The sequence below is a fragment of the Echinops telfairi genome, unplaced genomic scaffold (assembly GCF_000313985.2).
Source record: "Echinops telfairi isolate 266 unplaced genomic scaffold, ASM31398v2 ScPeMD7_7466;HRSCAF=8504, whole genome shotgun sequence".
NCBI classification, from domain to species: Eukaryota; Metazoa; Chordata; class Mammalia; order Afrosoricida; family Tenrecidae; genus Echinops; species Echinops telfairi.
In genome coordinates, this window is record NW_022111366.1 from 1,004,348 (window position 1) to 1,017,855 (window position 13,508).

The following is a 13,508-nucleotide window of genomic DNA, read 5'->3' on the forward strand; positions in this document are numbered from 1 at the left end:
CATGTGAGTAGGAAAGGCGGGCTCAGTGTGAGTTAAGACCACTCAGCACCGCAAACCAAGGGTGGGAAACCTTCCTCTTCTGCCAAGGGCCATTTGGATATTTATAGCACCCCTCTGGGGCCAGACTGGTCAGAGTTCACTACCTCACCCCTATGTGACGGCTGGAACTGCCTCGCTTCGAGGATGTTAACGAGTACTGATGATTTCGTGGGCCTTACACGGATGTTGTCCAACCCTGCCATAAACTCAGAGAACAATGACTCCAGTTTACTTCTACTGAGTCCATTTTAACTCACTGACCCCAAAAGGCAGGGCAGAACTGCCCGGTGGGTTTCCGAGACTTTTATTCTTTACAGGAATAAAAGCCTCATCCTTCTCCCAGAGACACTGGTGGTTTCGAACCACCGACCTTGTGTTTAACAGCTCAATTCGCAGCACACTATTGTGACCAGGGCTCATTCCCAATATCATAGGCAAGTTAAATGCCAAGGTTGTACCTCATTCCCTCAAGATTATCTCCCTGCCAATGGAAGTCTGGTCTCCCCGCTTTAAACCAAATGTTCCACTTAAAAAAAATTACATACCAGAGGGGCTGTGCTTCTGTCTGTCTTGCTGTTAGAGATGTTCTGGATATGGAAAGAGACAATCGTTTCGACCTGGCCCTTCAATACAGCTTCCGCAGCTCTGCAAACACAGAAAAGGCAGCACGGGGTAGGACTTATTTTCAGTTCATGAACTCCAATTCCCAAGCAACTTAGTCTCAGCTTGTACTGGTAAGGTGGGGAAGGTGGGATATTACAGAAGCACCAGAAATTTTGAATGAGAAAAAAATCAAGAGGAATAAGCTTCCATTACAGATGGCTGACTTTATCATTTACTCTCAAAATTCAGAAGTTAAAAATCAAAAGGTAATCATTATCTAATCTCAAAATGGGCACTAGCAAACAATAAAAGAACCTTACAATTTTCTGCCACGAAACAATCCACTGCCGTGTTTCTAGAGAACCCTAGTTCAAAGGCCCAACCCAAGAAATGTGAGCGGGAAATTTCACAACACCTAGTACAGGCTGGCAAGAGTCACTTTGCATCTTAGGTAAAAATCCTGAATGGGGTAAAAAGAATAACAATAATAAATTAAAAACCAGAAAACTTTTTGTAGGGTATAATCACACTTTTGGTTAAAACAATTTTTTTTTTAAATTAAAAATTAATTAATTAATTAACTGGCCCATCTCCAACAACCCACATAAGTAGCCATCTCTGTTGTCAGAATTCCAGTTTGTTTTTTTAGGTATTTATGTCGTTTAATTATCCTAAAACATCTGTTACTTATGCCAATTAAATAAACAACAATTAAGTTGATTGTAGACATGTATTTTTAAAAAATTGTATTATTCCACTCAGGAATTTTTACCTAAGACTCAAAGTGAATCTTGACAGCCTCAGGCAACTACTAGGTGTTGTGGAATTCCCTGCTCCCCCTCTTAGATGGGGACTCTGAACGAAGGTTCTCTACAAGAAGGTATCCACATCAACTGCGTGAGCACAAGACATTTCCGTAAGGTCAGGGAAGCAAGTCTGACCGGATGCTGCCTCTGGGAAGCAGGATTGGGAAAGTTTTCATAATTTATTTTACCTCTTTCTGTACTGCTAATTTTAATCAATAATAACACAAGTGGTTAAAAAGGGGGGGGGCGGGAACCCAAGAGGAAAGGGAATTTTGGGAATAATGAGGGCAACAAATGTATAGATGTGCTTTACACAATTGATCTATGTATTGTGATGAATTATATGAGCCCCAATAAATTGATTAAAAAAAAAGGGGGGGGGGAACCAATCTATAAAACAAACAAGACCTTGTCTCTCCAAACTTACCCAAAACTCGTCTCATGGAGTCGATGCTGACTCACAGTGACCCTACAGGGCAGCGTAAGGGCAGAAATGCCCCTGTGGGTTTCCGAGACTGTAGCTCTTTACGGGATAAAGAGCCCCGTCTTTCTCCAAGTCATACTCAAACAGTACCACACAGCCATCGACTTACTTTACGGGATAAAGAGCCCCGTCTTTCTCCAAGTCATACTCAAACAGTACCACACAGCCATCGACTTACTTATTGGCCATCTCAGTAGAAAACACGTACACCACTTTGGCTGGAGTCTTCTGAGCAGGTGTGGGCTCTGGGGCAGTAGTCTGGCCATGGGAGGGGGTGGAAGACCTGGGGACTGTAGCATTTGACGGGGTCATTGAGTGTGGTGTGTGCTGGGAATCCTGGGACTTTATGTGGTCAGCAGAATTACATTCTAAAAGAATGGAAAGACTCAGGTCATAAACGAAATCAGAAAACGCCTTCGCTGTGCCAGCATTTACTGTATCACAACACAATCCCACTCTGAGAATTCCAGGAGGAGGTACTACCTTGCTACGTGAACACCCTCTCTCCGAGGCATGAAACTTCAAATGCTCTCCTCCCTAAAGGACTGACTCTAAAGCACTCTGCCTCCACGGCCTCACTTCTCAGACCCATCAATGCCCACTCCCCACCCCTCCTGGAAGCCTCTGGGAACACCTGGGACGTGAACGCAAGCCTCTGTTCATTGATCTCAGAGCCACCCGGCATCTCTGATTTCAGCAGTTATCCAAGTTTATTGTAGCTGTTTGGTTAAGGATCTGTGTTCTAGGAGCACTCAGACCCTTGAAGAGCACAGAGCAAAGTGCCGGGGCTCCTAAAAGGCCCTGCAGACACGTGAGGCAGGCGGAAGTCGTCACTCAGGTTCTCCTCTCCCGTTTGGATTGGGGTGCCCCACTTTCCTTCCTTGAATACTAACTTCGTGCTCTGGCCCCCGCCCCACCTCCCGGTTAGAATTCTTGGTCTGATAACCAGGAGGGAAAAGGCCTAGAAACCACAGCTGGCACACTCATCCTGGCGCAGTCCACTTTGGGCCTGCCAGATGGCTACCACATGCAGCCACTCGTCCCTGCCACTGTGAAATCAGCGGTGCCACAGCCAGACCAGCGCCAGGGCCACGAAGGCGGGCCTCCCCATGTCCACACAAGACCTGGATCTTGGAGGACCCGTCTGATGGAGAAGAGAGGGGCTGCCAAGGTAGGCCAGCTGCACACAGGCTGGAGGCATTGGCTTGGCATGAAGCTCCCACAGCATGTTGGCCAGACACATCCCAAGAATGGAGTGGGGCCTCGTGATACCCCAGGGTGACACCTAGCCCACTTGCACCCTCAAGGGTGGGGACTCCTCCACAAGGGGTGTTTGCTGCCTAGTTTCAGGAGCCTCTGTGGGAAGGCCTTGGGCTGGTGTCTATTCTCCCCAATGGGCTGCTACTAGGCGCTGCAGCGCCTAACAGGGTCAGAGGCCTTCCCGCAGGACACCTACTTCCCTCTGAGCCTCCGAGATCTTGTAGACATACCTTTCATGTCAGAGTCATCGTTGGGAGTCCCAGGATCTCTCTGATCAAAGGAGTCGGCGGAAATACTTCGCTCCCTTTTCCCCTTGCCCTTGGCACCATTTCCAGCCCCATTCTTCAGCCCCATGCTCCCACCTGGGCCAGGGAGTGCGTTAGGGGCATGGCCCCCACTCTTGGAGTCACAGGGGGATGGCTGGGACTGGCTGGCTGAGCCCCCCTGTTTACCCTGATTGGAGAATCTGGAATCCAGCTGGGGGTTTCCAGAGGGGGACATCACTGTAGGGGGACGGACCATCACCTCCTGCTTTGACTTAGGGCTACTAGAAGAAGCAGACAACAGTGGCAGATCAGATGGGGTGCAGCAGGGGCCGTGGGGGAAGGAAGACCCACCTCCCCATGGCTGCTAACTTGCTCCTTCCACCCCTACTCCCACCTCAGCTTTCTACTGTGAGGAAGATCGAGTGAGCGGGTGGCCCTGCCAGGCCTCAGGAACCCTGGAGTCACACAGGGCCTGGCTCTAGGGCTTCTGTCAATAAGGGACAACGGTTTCTATGTACAGAGAGAAGGGACTCTGAAGACTGGCTCAGAGTAAACAAACAGGCATCGCTAAGATCAAAATACGACCCGCCCCCAGGCTGATGACAAGGGACAGCTGTAATGAGAGTGCAGCGTCCCTGCTGGAAAACATGAGCAGGTCCAGCAGAGCATGGGGCACACTGTGGGTGACAGTAGGGTTAGGGGGATCCCCGGCCTACAGATCCTCCCAAGGAGCAGCACAACGCTGAGATAAACTGGAGGGGTGCGGGTGATAGAGGAAAGAGCAGCACAGTGTGCGTCCGGGGCTAGTCATTCACTCCAGGACCTGACACCTGCTCTCTACCCTAGGGCTCAGTCTCCTAGTTTGTATAAAGCTCAGCTGACTCCACTGGTGGGGTCTTTAAGGTCCCTTGGCTTGTGCTTTGGCGGGGGAGGGAGGTGGCCGAGAGGGGATCACAAAGGAAACTGGGTCCTCCCATCAGCCTGGGTACCAAGCCCTTCCTATCTCCCAGTCTATTTGCTCCTTCTCCCCTCACCCCAGGAGCCCTGGGCCACGGGGTGGGGCGGGGCCCGAGCCCTTACCTCTGCGCGCTGCCTGACGGAGAGCTCCTCAGTTTAGCGTTACTGGAATGCATTGATTGGAATCCTGAGCTTGCAGTCACACGCGGGACAGGCTCGCCGAGTTCTGCTCGGGCGGCAGCAGCGGCAGCTGCTGAGGGCAGTGGCCGCGGCCCACTGCTTGCTGGGCGCGTCCCTTAGCGCTGGTGGCCGGGGTGCCTTTTTCCTCTTGGTTTTTCTCTGCTGTGGAAGTGGGTCCTTGCCCCTCGCAGCTCCTGCATTCTCTGGGTGTGTGCCTCCTACTGCCCAAGGGGAATCTCGCATCTCCAGGGACCCTGTGGGAAGAGGTCACCCAAAAATGTGGTGGGTGGAGACAGAGATGTCAGACACCCTTCCGTGCGGCACACACCGGGTCACTGCTTGGCGTCTCACAGGATGAAAGCAGAGGGCGACCCTCACACTCTGGCCAAGGCGCTTGGGGGGCTAAAGGCGCTGAAGAGTGACTAAGACGGTCTGCAGAGCGAGCCTCCCACCCAAGCATCCTGTACTGGGCCTTAGCCAGCAGAGGAGAAGAGCATTGTTATCTGTAGCCATACAAAAGCTGTACGGCCCCGCTGAACACGACTACTTCTTAAGACCAAACCCTCAAAAACCTGGGGTTTTCTTCTTTTTTAACACAATGCTTGAAACCACCGGGAACTGCGGATCCACAGCAGCGACCTGGCGCGCCAGCCCCATGGCCCGCGGTGGCGCGGAAATGCAACCAACCCAGGCCAGTGCCAAGCAAGAGACTCTCGGAGATGTTTCTAGTCTCCGGGTCTCAGGGTGGGGCTGGAGGACATTAAAGGGGGCACTTCTGGAACCAGATATTGAACTAACACCAAATGCGATCAGTTCTACCCGATTTCCATGATCTTATTAGATTATGCCGCTGGTGTGTCTTCTGTTCTCACTGCTTAATGACAGGGCTGCCGGCATGGCTAAAGCACCGGAATGATCCATAATTCTGAAGGTAAAAGAACATCTAGGAAGGCGAAGGCTTTTTGCTTTTTTTTTTTTTTGGAGTAACTTTGCAAGGCTAATTTGAAGCATAAAGGTCAAGAAAATATTCCCAAACCTCACTAGAGAACAAATGAGAAAGCCTTTTACTCAAAGCAGCTGGGGCTACTTCAGGGGAGGCAAAATATAAATGGTGATGTCACCGCTCCCTCCCCACATGGTGCTCTGGGAGCACTGTCCTCACCCGCTCGTGCTGGAGGCCTGCGTGCCCAGACTCACGGCGACCCGTGTGCCCCAGAGCACTGTGCCCCTGGGGCTGCCGATGGCTGATTTCTCAGAAGCAGGTGGCTATGCCTTTCAAGATGCCTGCGGGTGGGCTTGAACCTCCAACTTTACCCTCAGCGGTCCTGGGCATCCATCCACCGTGCCACCTGGGGACTGCTCTGAGAGCTGACGGATGGCTTCTAACAAATCAAAGGGAGCCAGAAGCAGCTGGGGCCTGACAGCTTATGTCCTCTGAGAGACTCGAGAGCTGGACTGAAGCTGGGAGGCTCGGAGGCCCGGTCTGGGCATGGAGGATGCAGAAAGAGGCAGCCTTCTACTCTCGTACAGACTTACAGTCTTGGTAAGCCACAGAGGCGGCTCAACTCTGTCCTACAGGGTCGCTACGAGTCAGAATCGACTCAGTGGCAGTGAGTCTAGTTTTTAACACTTTTTAAAATGATCACTGTCAAGGGTCAAATGGCTATGTCTTCATTTGGAAATGTGCCACAGTACCAGCTATTTCACCTGTATTTGTATAAGTTCTGAGTGCACACTTTTTTTTTTTTTTTGGCATTTGAATAAAGAAGTCAGGAAAAAGAAAAGAAAGTAAAATGTTTATGCACTGTTTCTATGCTGACCTCAAGGGGGGGGGAAATCCTAAAAACCATTTTGGTCTTGATTATATTTAAGGTTGTATTTTTATCACCTGCCATCTTCAGCTGGCTGGGCTCCACCACCACCCCCGCCCCCCTTTAGACCATAAAATAGATTGTAGTTGTCAAACTCAATATAAATCATCATAAGCCATTTTGTAACCTCTCAGTACCCATCATGAGTCACTGGTAAGACAGAGTAGCAAGTGAATCTTGTATGGACAGAGTGCCCAGAAAACATTTACCTCAGAAGAAGAGAAACAGTTACCATAGACAGAGCCCTCACCACTGCCCTTTGCTACTTCTGCTACTTTCTGTGCCCCGCACACAGCATCAAGCACACATTCTGCTCAGTGGTTGCTATGCATGGATTTTGTCTTCCTCCTAAGAAAACGAGGATCTTTGAAGGCAAGGGCCTTAAAAGTTCTTTGGCTCTGTCTACAATACCTAGCATGTCCTGCGAACGTGGTTGGAACCTATGTGACTTATTCAGCTTCTCAAAGGACAGCGACACCTGGCATGTGTGCTACTCTCTTTCCAGAGACTCGAAGCATATTACAAATATTAAATCTCTTAATTAACCTGCGAGACATTTCTGAGAAGGTGGCAGCAGCAACGATAAGGTCTAATGAGAGAATGCTATGTGAACACAGAACACCAATTTTCAAAGGACTTTTGGATATGCACACTTCCCCAACGTTGATGGGCAGGCGTTTCATGGATGGATGGATGGAGCACACACATGGGAATGACTTCGTTGAGGGTCCTCCTGTTCCGCTCCTTACTTTATGGATGAAGAGCCACCACAGAAGCCATGAGAGGCTTGTGGGCGCACAAACCATCGGGAAGAAAGACGCTGTGGTCCGATCCCTTAAGCCAAGGAAGTTGCTGAAGTAAGTTCTCCTACCTTTAGCCTCTCTGACAATAAGACAAAACATCTACCTTAGACTCCAAAAGGTGAAGCACTTAGACTCGAGCACCTATTTTGGCAGTTTAGCGCTTGACTGCTTAACCTTTAAGGACTGGAAAGGGGCTACTATGGAATGGTTAAGTGGAGAGAGAGATTTCCCCCAAATATGACAACTTAATTCCTCTGATCTACTTACACAATATTGCTCTTTAAAAATAACATTAAAATGTGCATTAAGTTTTAATAACAATTTAAAATCTTAATAGCTTATGTGCCAGGCACAATTCTAAGGCCTGTGCATGCTAACTCACTAACGCCGACTCCCCTAGGCGAGCACTACTGCTATCCCCATTCTAAAACCCAACAGACCAGACTCACTGCCGCGAGTCCATTCCAGCTCACAGGGGAGAACTGCTCTGTGTGTTTCCGAGACTAACTCTTTATGGGAGTAGAAAGTCTTATCATCCTCCCGAGGATGGTTTCAAACTGCTGACCTTGCAGTTAGCAGCCCAATGTGTAACCACCACACCTCTAGGGCTCTTCATACTCCAGAAGGCGGGCAAAAACCGAGGTTCTGGAAGGTTAGGGGGCTGGTCCACGGTCACAGCCATGGACGGGGTAGAGCCTGTGTTCTGCATGGCACTGGCTCGAGTCTGCTCTTCCTCACTGTGGCGCCAGGCAAAGGTGGGGCTGGAGCTGCTTCAGCACAGCAGCCCTGTGCTAAGTCACCGCCAGGACTGCCACGCTCCGGCGCCTAATCCGCCTAAGATTTACTTCGCACCCTCTCCACTGCCTACCTGTGAAAACGGTTAAGGCATTTGGCTGCCAACTCAAAGGTTGGCAGTTTGAGTCTACCCAAAGGCTCCTCAGAAGGAAGGCCTGGAAATCTATTTCTAAAAACCCTGCCCCTGATCCCCCTCTGGAACAGGGCTCCACCCTGACGCACGTGGGGCCCCATGAGCTGAGACTGACCAGATGGTAGCTCGCTTTCACACTCGAATCCAGCACCCTCTCTCTCCCACAGAGGGCCACTTCCTACTGCCTGGGGAGAGCAGTCATTAGGAGGGGAGTCCTCCTCACTATACCTGCAGACTAGTCCCATCAGTACCCATCCTCACGTCTCTATTACGGAACCAGAGAAAACAGCCCACTATTTCCTACAGGTGGTCCAGCCCTCTGAGAGCCCTTCCTATCTCCTGCATCCTCTGATCGAGCCAGCCAGTATCCAAACAGGCGCCAGTGTCTTCCAGCTTAAAATAAAGCAGCAAAGCAAAACCAATCTCATCTCCAGCACTCCACTGTCCTCAGAGTCTAGGTCCTTCAGAGCGTGGAGGTCATTCGGCATCTGCTACCCACTACTGATCAACTTCTACCCCATCACAGAAGCCACTGCTTTTGTCATGGTCACCAGCGACCACTCCTCCAAACTCACTTTCCCGATCTCTCCGATTCCCCTCCTGGAAGCAACCCTGCCTGGGTTTTCCTATCCAATATTCCTCAGTGGTTTCGTCCTGCTTGGCCCTTGCAGGCTCCTCCCTCTACCCAATCTAGAGCTCGCCAGGACGGGTGCTGCCCTGGGTTCCCTCCTCTTCTCCTTGTCTCCAGACTTACATCTCCGGGTCAGGTTTCACTTCCACCCTTCAGACCTGTATACACAACTGCCTTCTGGCCATCCCTCTTGATGTCTAACTTAACAGACTGGAGGGCAAATTCTTCTTCTCTACTGAAGCTACTTTGAGGGCTAAGGGGCGCCTGACCCGAGCCCTGGTGTTTTCGATTGTCTTTATGAATGTGAAAGTTGGACAGTGAATAAGGCACACTTGGAAGAACCGATGAGTTTAATTGTGGCGCTGGATAAGAATACTGAAGGTACCCTGGACTGCGAAAGGACAAGCAAATCCGTCTTGGAAGACATATGGTCAGAGTGCTCCTTAGAGGCAAGGATGGGCGACTGCATCCCACGTAGTTGGACATGTTGTCAGGAGGGGCAGTCCCTGGAGACAGACAGCATGCTCAGTAAAGAGCAGGGGCAGTGGAACAGGGAAGACCTCAAGGACACGGCCTGCCACAGTGGCTGCAACAATGGGCTCAGGCACAGGAACCCCTGGGAAGATGGCGCAGACCCGGGCCGTGTTTCCATCTGCTTGGCATAAGGCCGCTATGGAACCAACTCGATAGCACCCCACAGCAGCATAGAACGTCCCCCCTGAAACGACCTGACACCCCTCTCTTGAGGTCCCTAACCTGACAGGAGGGGCGGACTCTTCGTCCCTATTGTGCCTACCTCCCCGAAGGGCTCTTCTGGCAGTCTTAGCACGGGGCGCCTTCACCCAACCCGCTGTTTATGTCCGAGGTGCAGGGGCCACCCTGCCACCTGTCCCCCTTCTCCCATGTCGACTTCACCGTGTTGGCCGAACAAAGGAAGGGAATGAATGAGTAAAGTCTCGGGGAAGCAGGCTCTCCTAATCACACCGGTGGTCTACGAGAAGGCCCCCAGACACGCATTCTCTAGAAGCCTGCGTCTCCTTCACAACACTTTCCGTGTTCTGGAACCAGAGGTGTAGTCATGTGGTCATCTGGGTCATACTCACCTCGCCCCTGGACAGGGAGCTCCAAGAAGGCTAAGACCAAGCCCGTCTTGTTCATCCCTATCTCCCAGCACCTGCTGCCACCCAGGCACAAGGGATTTGCTTGACAAACGTTTCGAGGGATCTCTCTACGCTGGGCGTGCTTCCCCCAGTGCTCCCATCCTTCAGGCTACTCACCCAAACCCCGAGGGTCACGACACTGCAGAGCTCATCCTGGAGGTGAGGCGTCCAAGGAGTCCAGGAAGCCCTCTCTCACAGGGGACCCTCACCTGGAGAAGAGAGAAAGAAAATTCTTCTGAAGGGGACGACAAACTAAGAACCAACAGTGTCGAGGCTGTCTTAAAAGATAAACCAGTTTCTAGAATATCCGTTTTAGAGAAAGTTTACAGTCCCCACTGGAAAGAGAATCAACTCCCAATTATTAAAGAGTATATTATTCAATCTGTAGATATGTCAAGGTGCTTGTGGCTTTCCCTCCTCCCTTCACAGCTGCAGATTTTCCTTTCAGAGGCTGGAGAAATGCTAAATGCAAATAAAATCAATTTTTCTACCTTTTACATTTCTGGGCGTTTAGTGTAGGGATGGGGGGTGGAGGGGAGCACTCACATTTTCGATTCTCCCAATTCCTTATTAGATCAGAGAGATGAGAGTTGATTGTACAGATGAGAAGAGACAAATTCCTGATAAGCTTTGAGATTCCCAAAGTGGAGACCCTTTAGTTCCCCATCACCTTCCATTCTAACTGTATGTCTGAGGGCTAGCTAGTATTCAGCAAACAAATGTATTTTCATACACTTAGGGGGGGATGAGGGCTTGGTAGTCTCACCCGATGCGGTCCCTTAACTGCGTGCCTACTGTGTGCAAGATGCTGCATGGGGCTGAGCCAGGTAAGTCAATAAAACACTGTTACTGGTCAAGCAGAACATTTCCAACAGCATTAATCCTTAAAGGCCAACTATGACACTGAGCCTCCCACTTTGCTCAGAATTTATGAGTTGAAAATGCTAAAGAGAACCGAGCTCCAGACTGACTTTGAGCCAAATTATCTCAGAACCTGTAAAAGCAGCCATCAGGGCTGCCACAAAGTTAAAACAACTATCACTGGACCACTCGGGCCCTGCTCACAACACCCCTACAATTCCAATGTGAACTCTTCCAATAACTTTCCTCACTTCCCTGCTCCAAGATCGTTTACTGCAACCATGTCATGTTTAACAAACCATTTCTATGCTATGACCACTACTCCATAAAAGGCATAGTATCAAACTTAGAATGTTGAGCTCAACGGCCTCAGGATTCCATTCCTAGCTCATTCTTAACTTCTGGCATGCCAACAACTAAAAGGCTTCCTCTCCAGGAAAAAACAAAACACAACACAATAGGAAGAACCGATCTTTCCCCAACTTGGGAGAAAAGAAAACTAGGCAATGGGCTTCTACAGAAAACCTTGGTCTACACGAACTCTTAAAAATATGTTTCTGTTCTTGGAGGGGAAAAGAATGCAGTGACCATCTTTCAACGGCTTAAAAAACTTTGGGCAAGCCAATAAAGTCTTCTACCAAGCTAAAGAGTTATGACCGAAGTTATGCATTCAAAACTGAATTTCTATTATCACGTTTTAAAATTTGACTAGCCCCCTCACCCCCAGGATGTCCCACCAAAAAGAATTTCAGCACCATTGTCCCTTCTCTGACACTTTCACTGATTCCCAACCAAACCAAACCCACTGCCACTGAGTCGATGGTGACTCTAGACGGCGGTATAAAACTGCCCCCAAGGGTGGGGGTTCCGAGACTTTTAACTCAATGGGAGTAGAAAGCCCCATCTTTCTCCTGTGCAGAGGCTGGTGATTTCAAACTGCTGACCTTGTGGTTAGCAGCCCAAGGTGTAACTAGTGAGCTACGATTCCCAACCCTCCTCTGGACACCCATCTGTGGTCCAGCACCGTACTCCTGACGCCCATGGAACACGTCTACTACGGTCTCCTGATACGTGCAGACAGGGAGCAACCTGAGGGGAGACCCTGTGCCGTTCATCATGTCAGCACCTACACCCATAGAAGCTCAATCTACGTGCCGGCTGATCCACATATGTAATGACCTTCACCTCTTGCCCTCGAGTCAACTCAATTCAGACTCCCAGCAGCCCTTTCAGAAAGAGTAGACTAGCCTCACAGGCTCTCCAAGGCTGTAGCCTTTATGAAAGCAGATGCCACATCTTTCTATGACAGAGAGGCGGGTGGGTTTGAACCACCTGCTGATCTTCTGGTTTGTAGCCAAGGCTTAAACCACTGTGCCACCAGCACTCTGTATTCAGTAATGAGGTTGGCCTTGTGTAGCGCTGCACTCACAGAGACCAATGATAACAGGATATCATGTTATCATGTTTCATGTATCATGTTTCATGTCTCACCACCTGCCTTCCCCCTCAATTTTATGAGATGAGTTATTACAGAAGTTCGGGCTTAGAGAAAAGTATCCAGGTCAAGGTTTTGATTTGCATTTAACTTGATGACCTTTGCCTTGGAAACTGCTAGAATAATGTACATATCGACTTTTAGTTTACAAAGAATATAGATTAACAACAGCAAAGTACTAATCCAACAGTCAGGTTGAATCACCCAGGCGGTATGCTTGTCAACTGGTTCCTTACCTTCTCAATGCCCAATCTGCGCTCTCTTCTACATCGGGGCCCAGAAGAACTTTCCAAGATTTCCTGCCTTCCACACGGAAGTCAATGTTGAAGTCAAAGTGGAGCGACACCAGCTAGTCCCACATCCTACAGGGATGAAGAGAGAAAAGTTCATACCCCAATGCATGCTGCTTCCAAATAAAACCACCCAGGTCACAGCACTCTGTAACCAGAGCAACCTTTGGAGAAAGACTAGTAAGACAATGGGTCAAAAACAAGGAAGGAAATCAAAACCACGAAAAATTCAAAATACAAGTTGGATGTAGGGACAGTGCAAACAATCTGCCCCAGTAAGGGCTATTGTTGTGAGGGGCTGTCGTTGTTGTGAGGGACTGTCATCGTTGTGTGAGGCTGTCATCGTTGTGAGGGGCTGTTGTTGTCAGGGGCTGTAGGTATTGTGAGGGGCTGTTGTGAGCAGCTGTTGTCATTGAGGGACCGTTGTGAAGGGGCTGTCGTTGTGAGAGGCTGTTGTGAGGGCTGTTGTAAGAGACTGCTGTTGTGAGAGCTGTTGTTGTGAGGACTGCTGTTGTGAGGGCTGTTGTTGTGAGGACTGTTGTGAGGGCTGTTGTGAGGACTGTTGTTGTGAGGGCTGTTGTTGAGGACTGCTGTTGTGAGGGCTGCTGTTGTGAGGGGCTGTTGTTGTGAGGGCTGCTGTGAGGGCTGTTGTTGTGAGGACTGTTGCTGTGAGGGCTGTTGTTGTGAGGACTGTTGTTGTGAGGGCTGCTGTTGTGAGGGCTGTTGTGAGGACTGCTTTGTGAGGGGCTGTTGTTGTGAGGGCTGTTGTGAGGGCTGTTGTTGTGAGGACTGTTGTTGTGAGGGCTGTTGTGAGGACTGCTGTTGTGAGGGCTGTTGTTGTGAGGGCTGTTGTTGTGAAGACTGCTGCTGTGAG

General features: G+C 49.9%; 1 protein-coding gene across 3 annotated transcripts in view; it reads right to left on the bottom strand.

Moving 5' to 3' along the window:
* The window catches only part of BCL9 (BCL9 transcription coactivator), a 116,043-nt gene that overhangs the window by 10,345 nt on the left and 92,190 nt on the right, over nt 1–13,508 (bottom strand). For 2 of the 3 annotated variants that reach the window (XM_045283725.1, XM_004717264.2), the window contains exons 2-7: nt 12,581–12,706; nt 10,106–10,197; nt 4,539–4,849; nt 3,423–3,739; nt 2,111–2,300; nt 585–684 (exon numbers count right to left, since the gene is read on the bottom strand). In XM_045283725.1, coding sequence (XP_045139660.1) covers nt 585–684; nt 2,111–2,300; nt 3,423–3,739; nt 4,539–4,591 — 660 coding nt within the window. In that variant the 5' untranslated portion in view covers nt 4,592–4,849; nt 10,106–10,197; nt 12,581–12,706. The remainder of the gene's footprint in view (nt 1–584; nt 685–2,110; nt 2,301–3,422; nt 3,740–4,538; nt 4,850–10,105; nt 10,198–12,580; nt 12,707–13,508) is intronic. The other variant, XM_045283726.1, reaches the window with a different exon arrangement.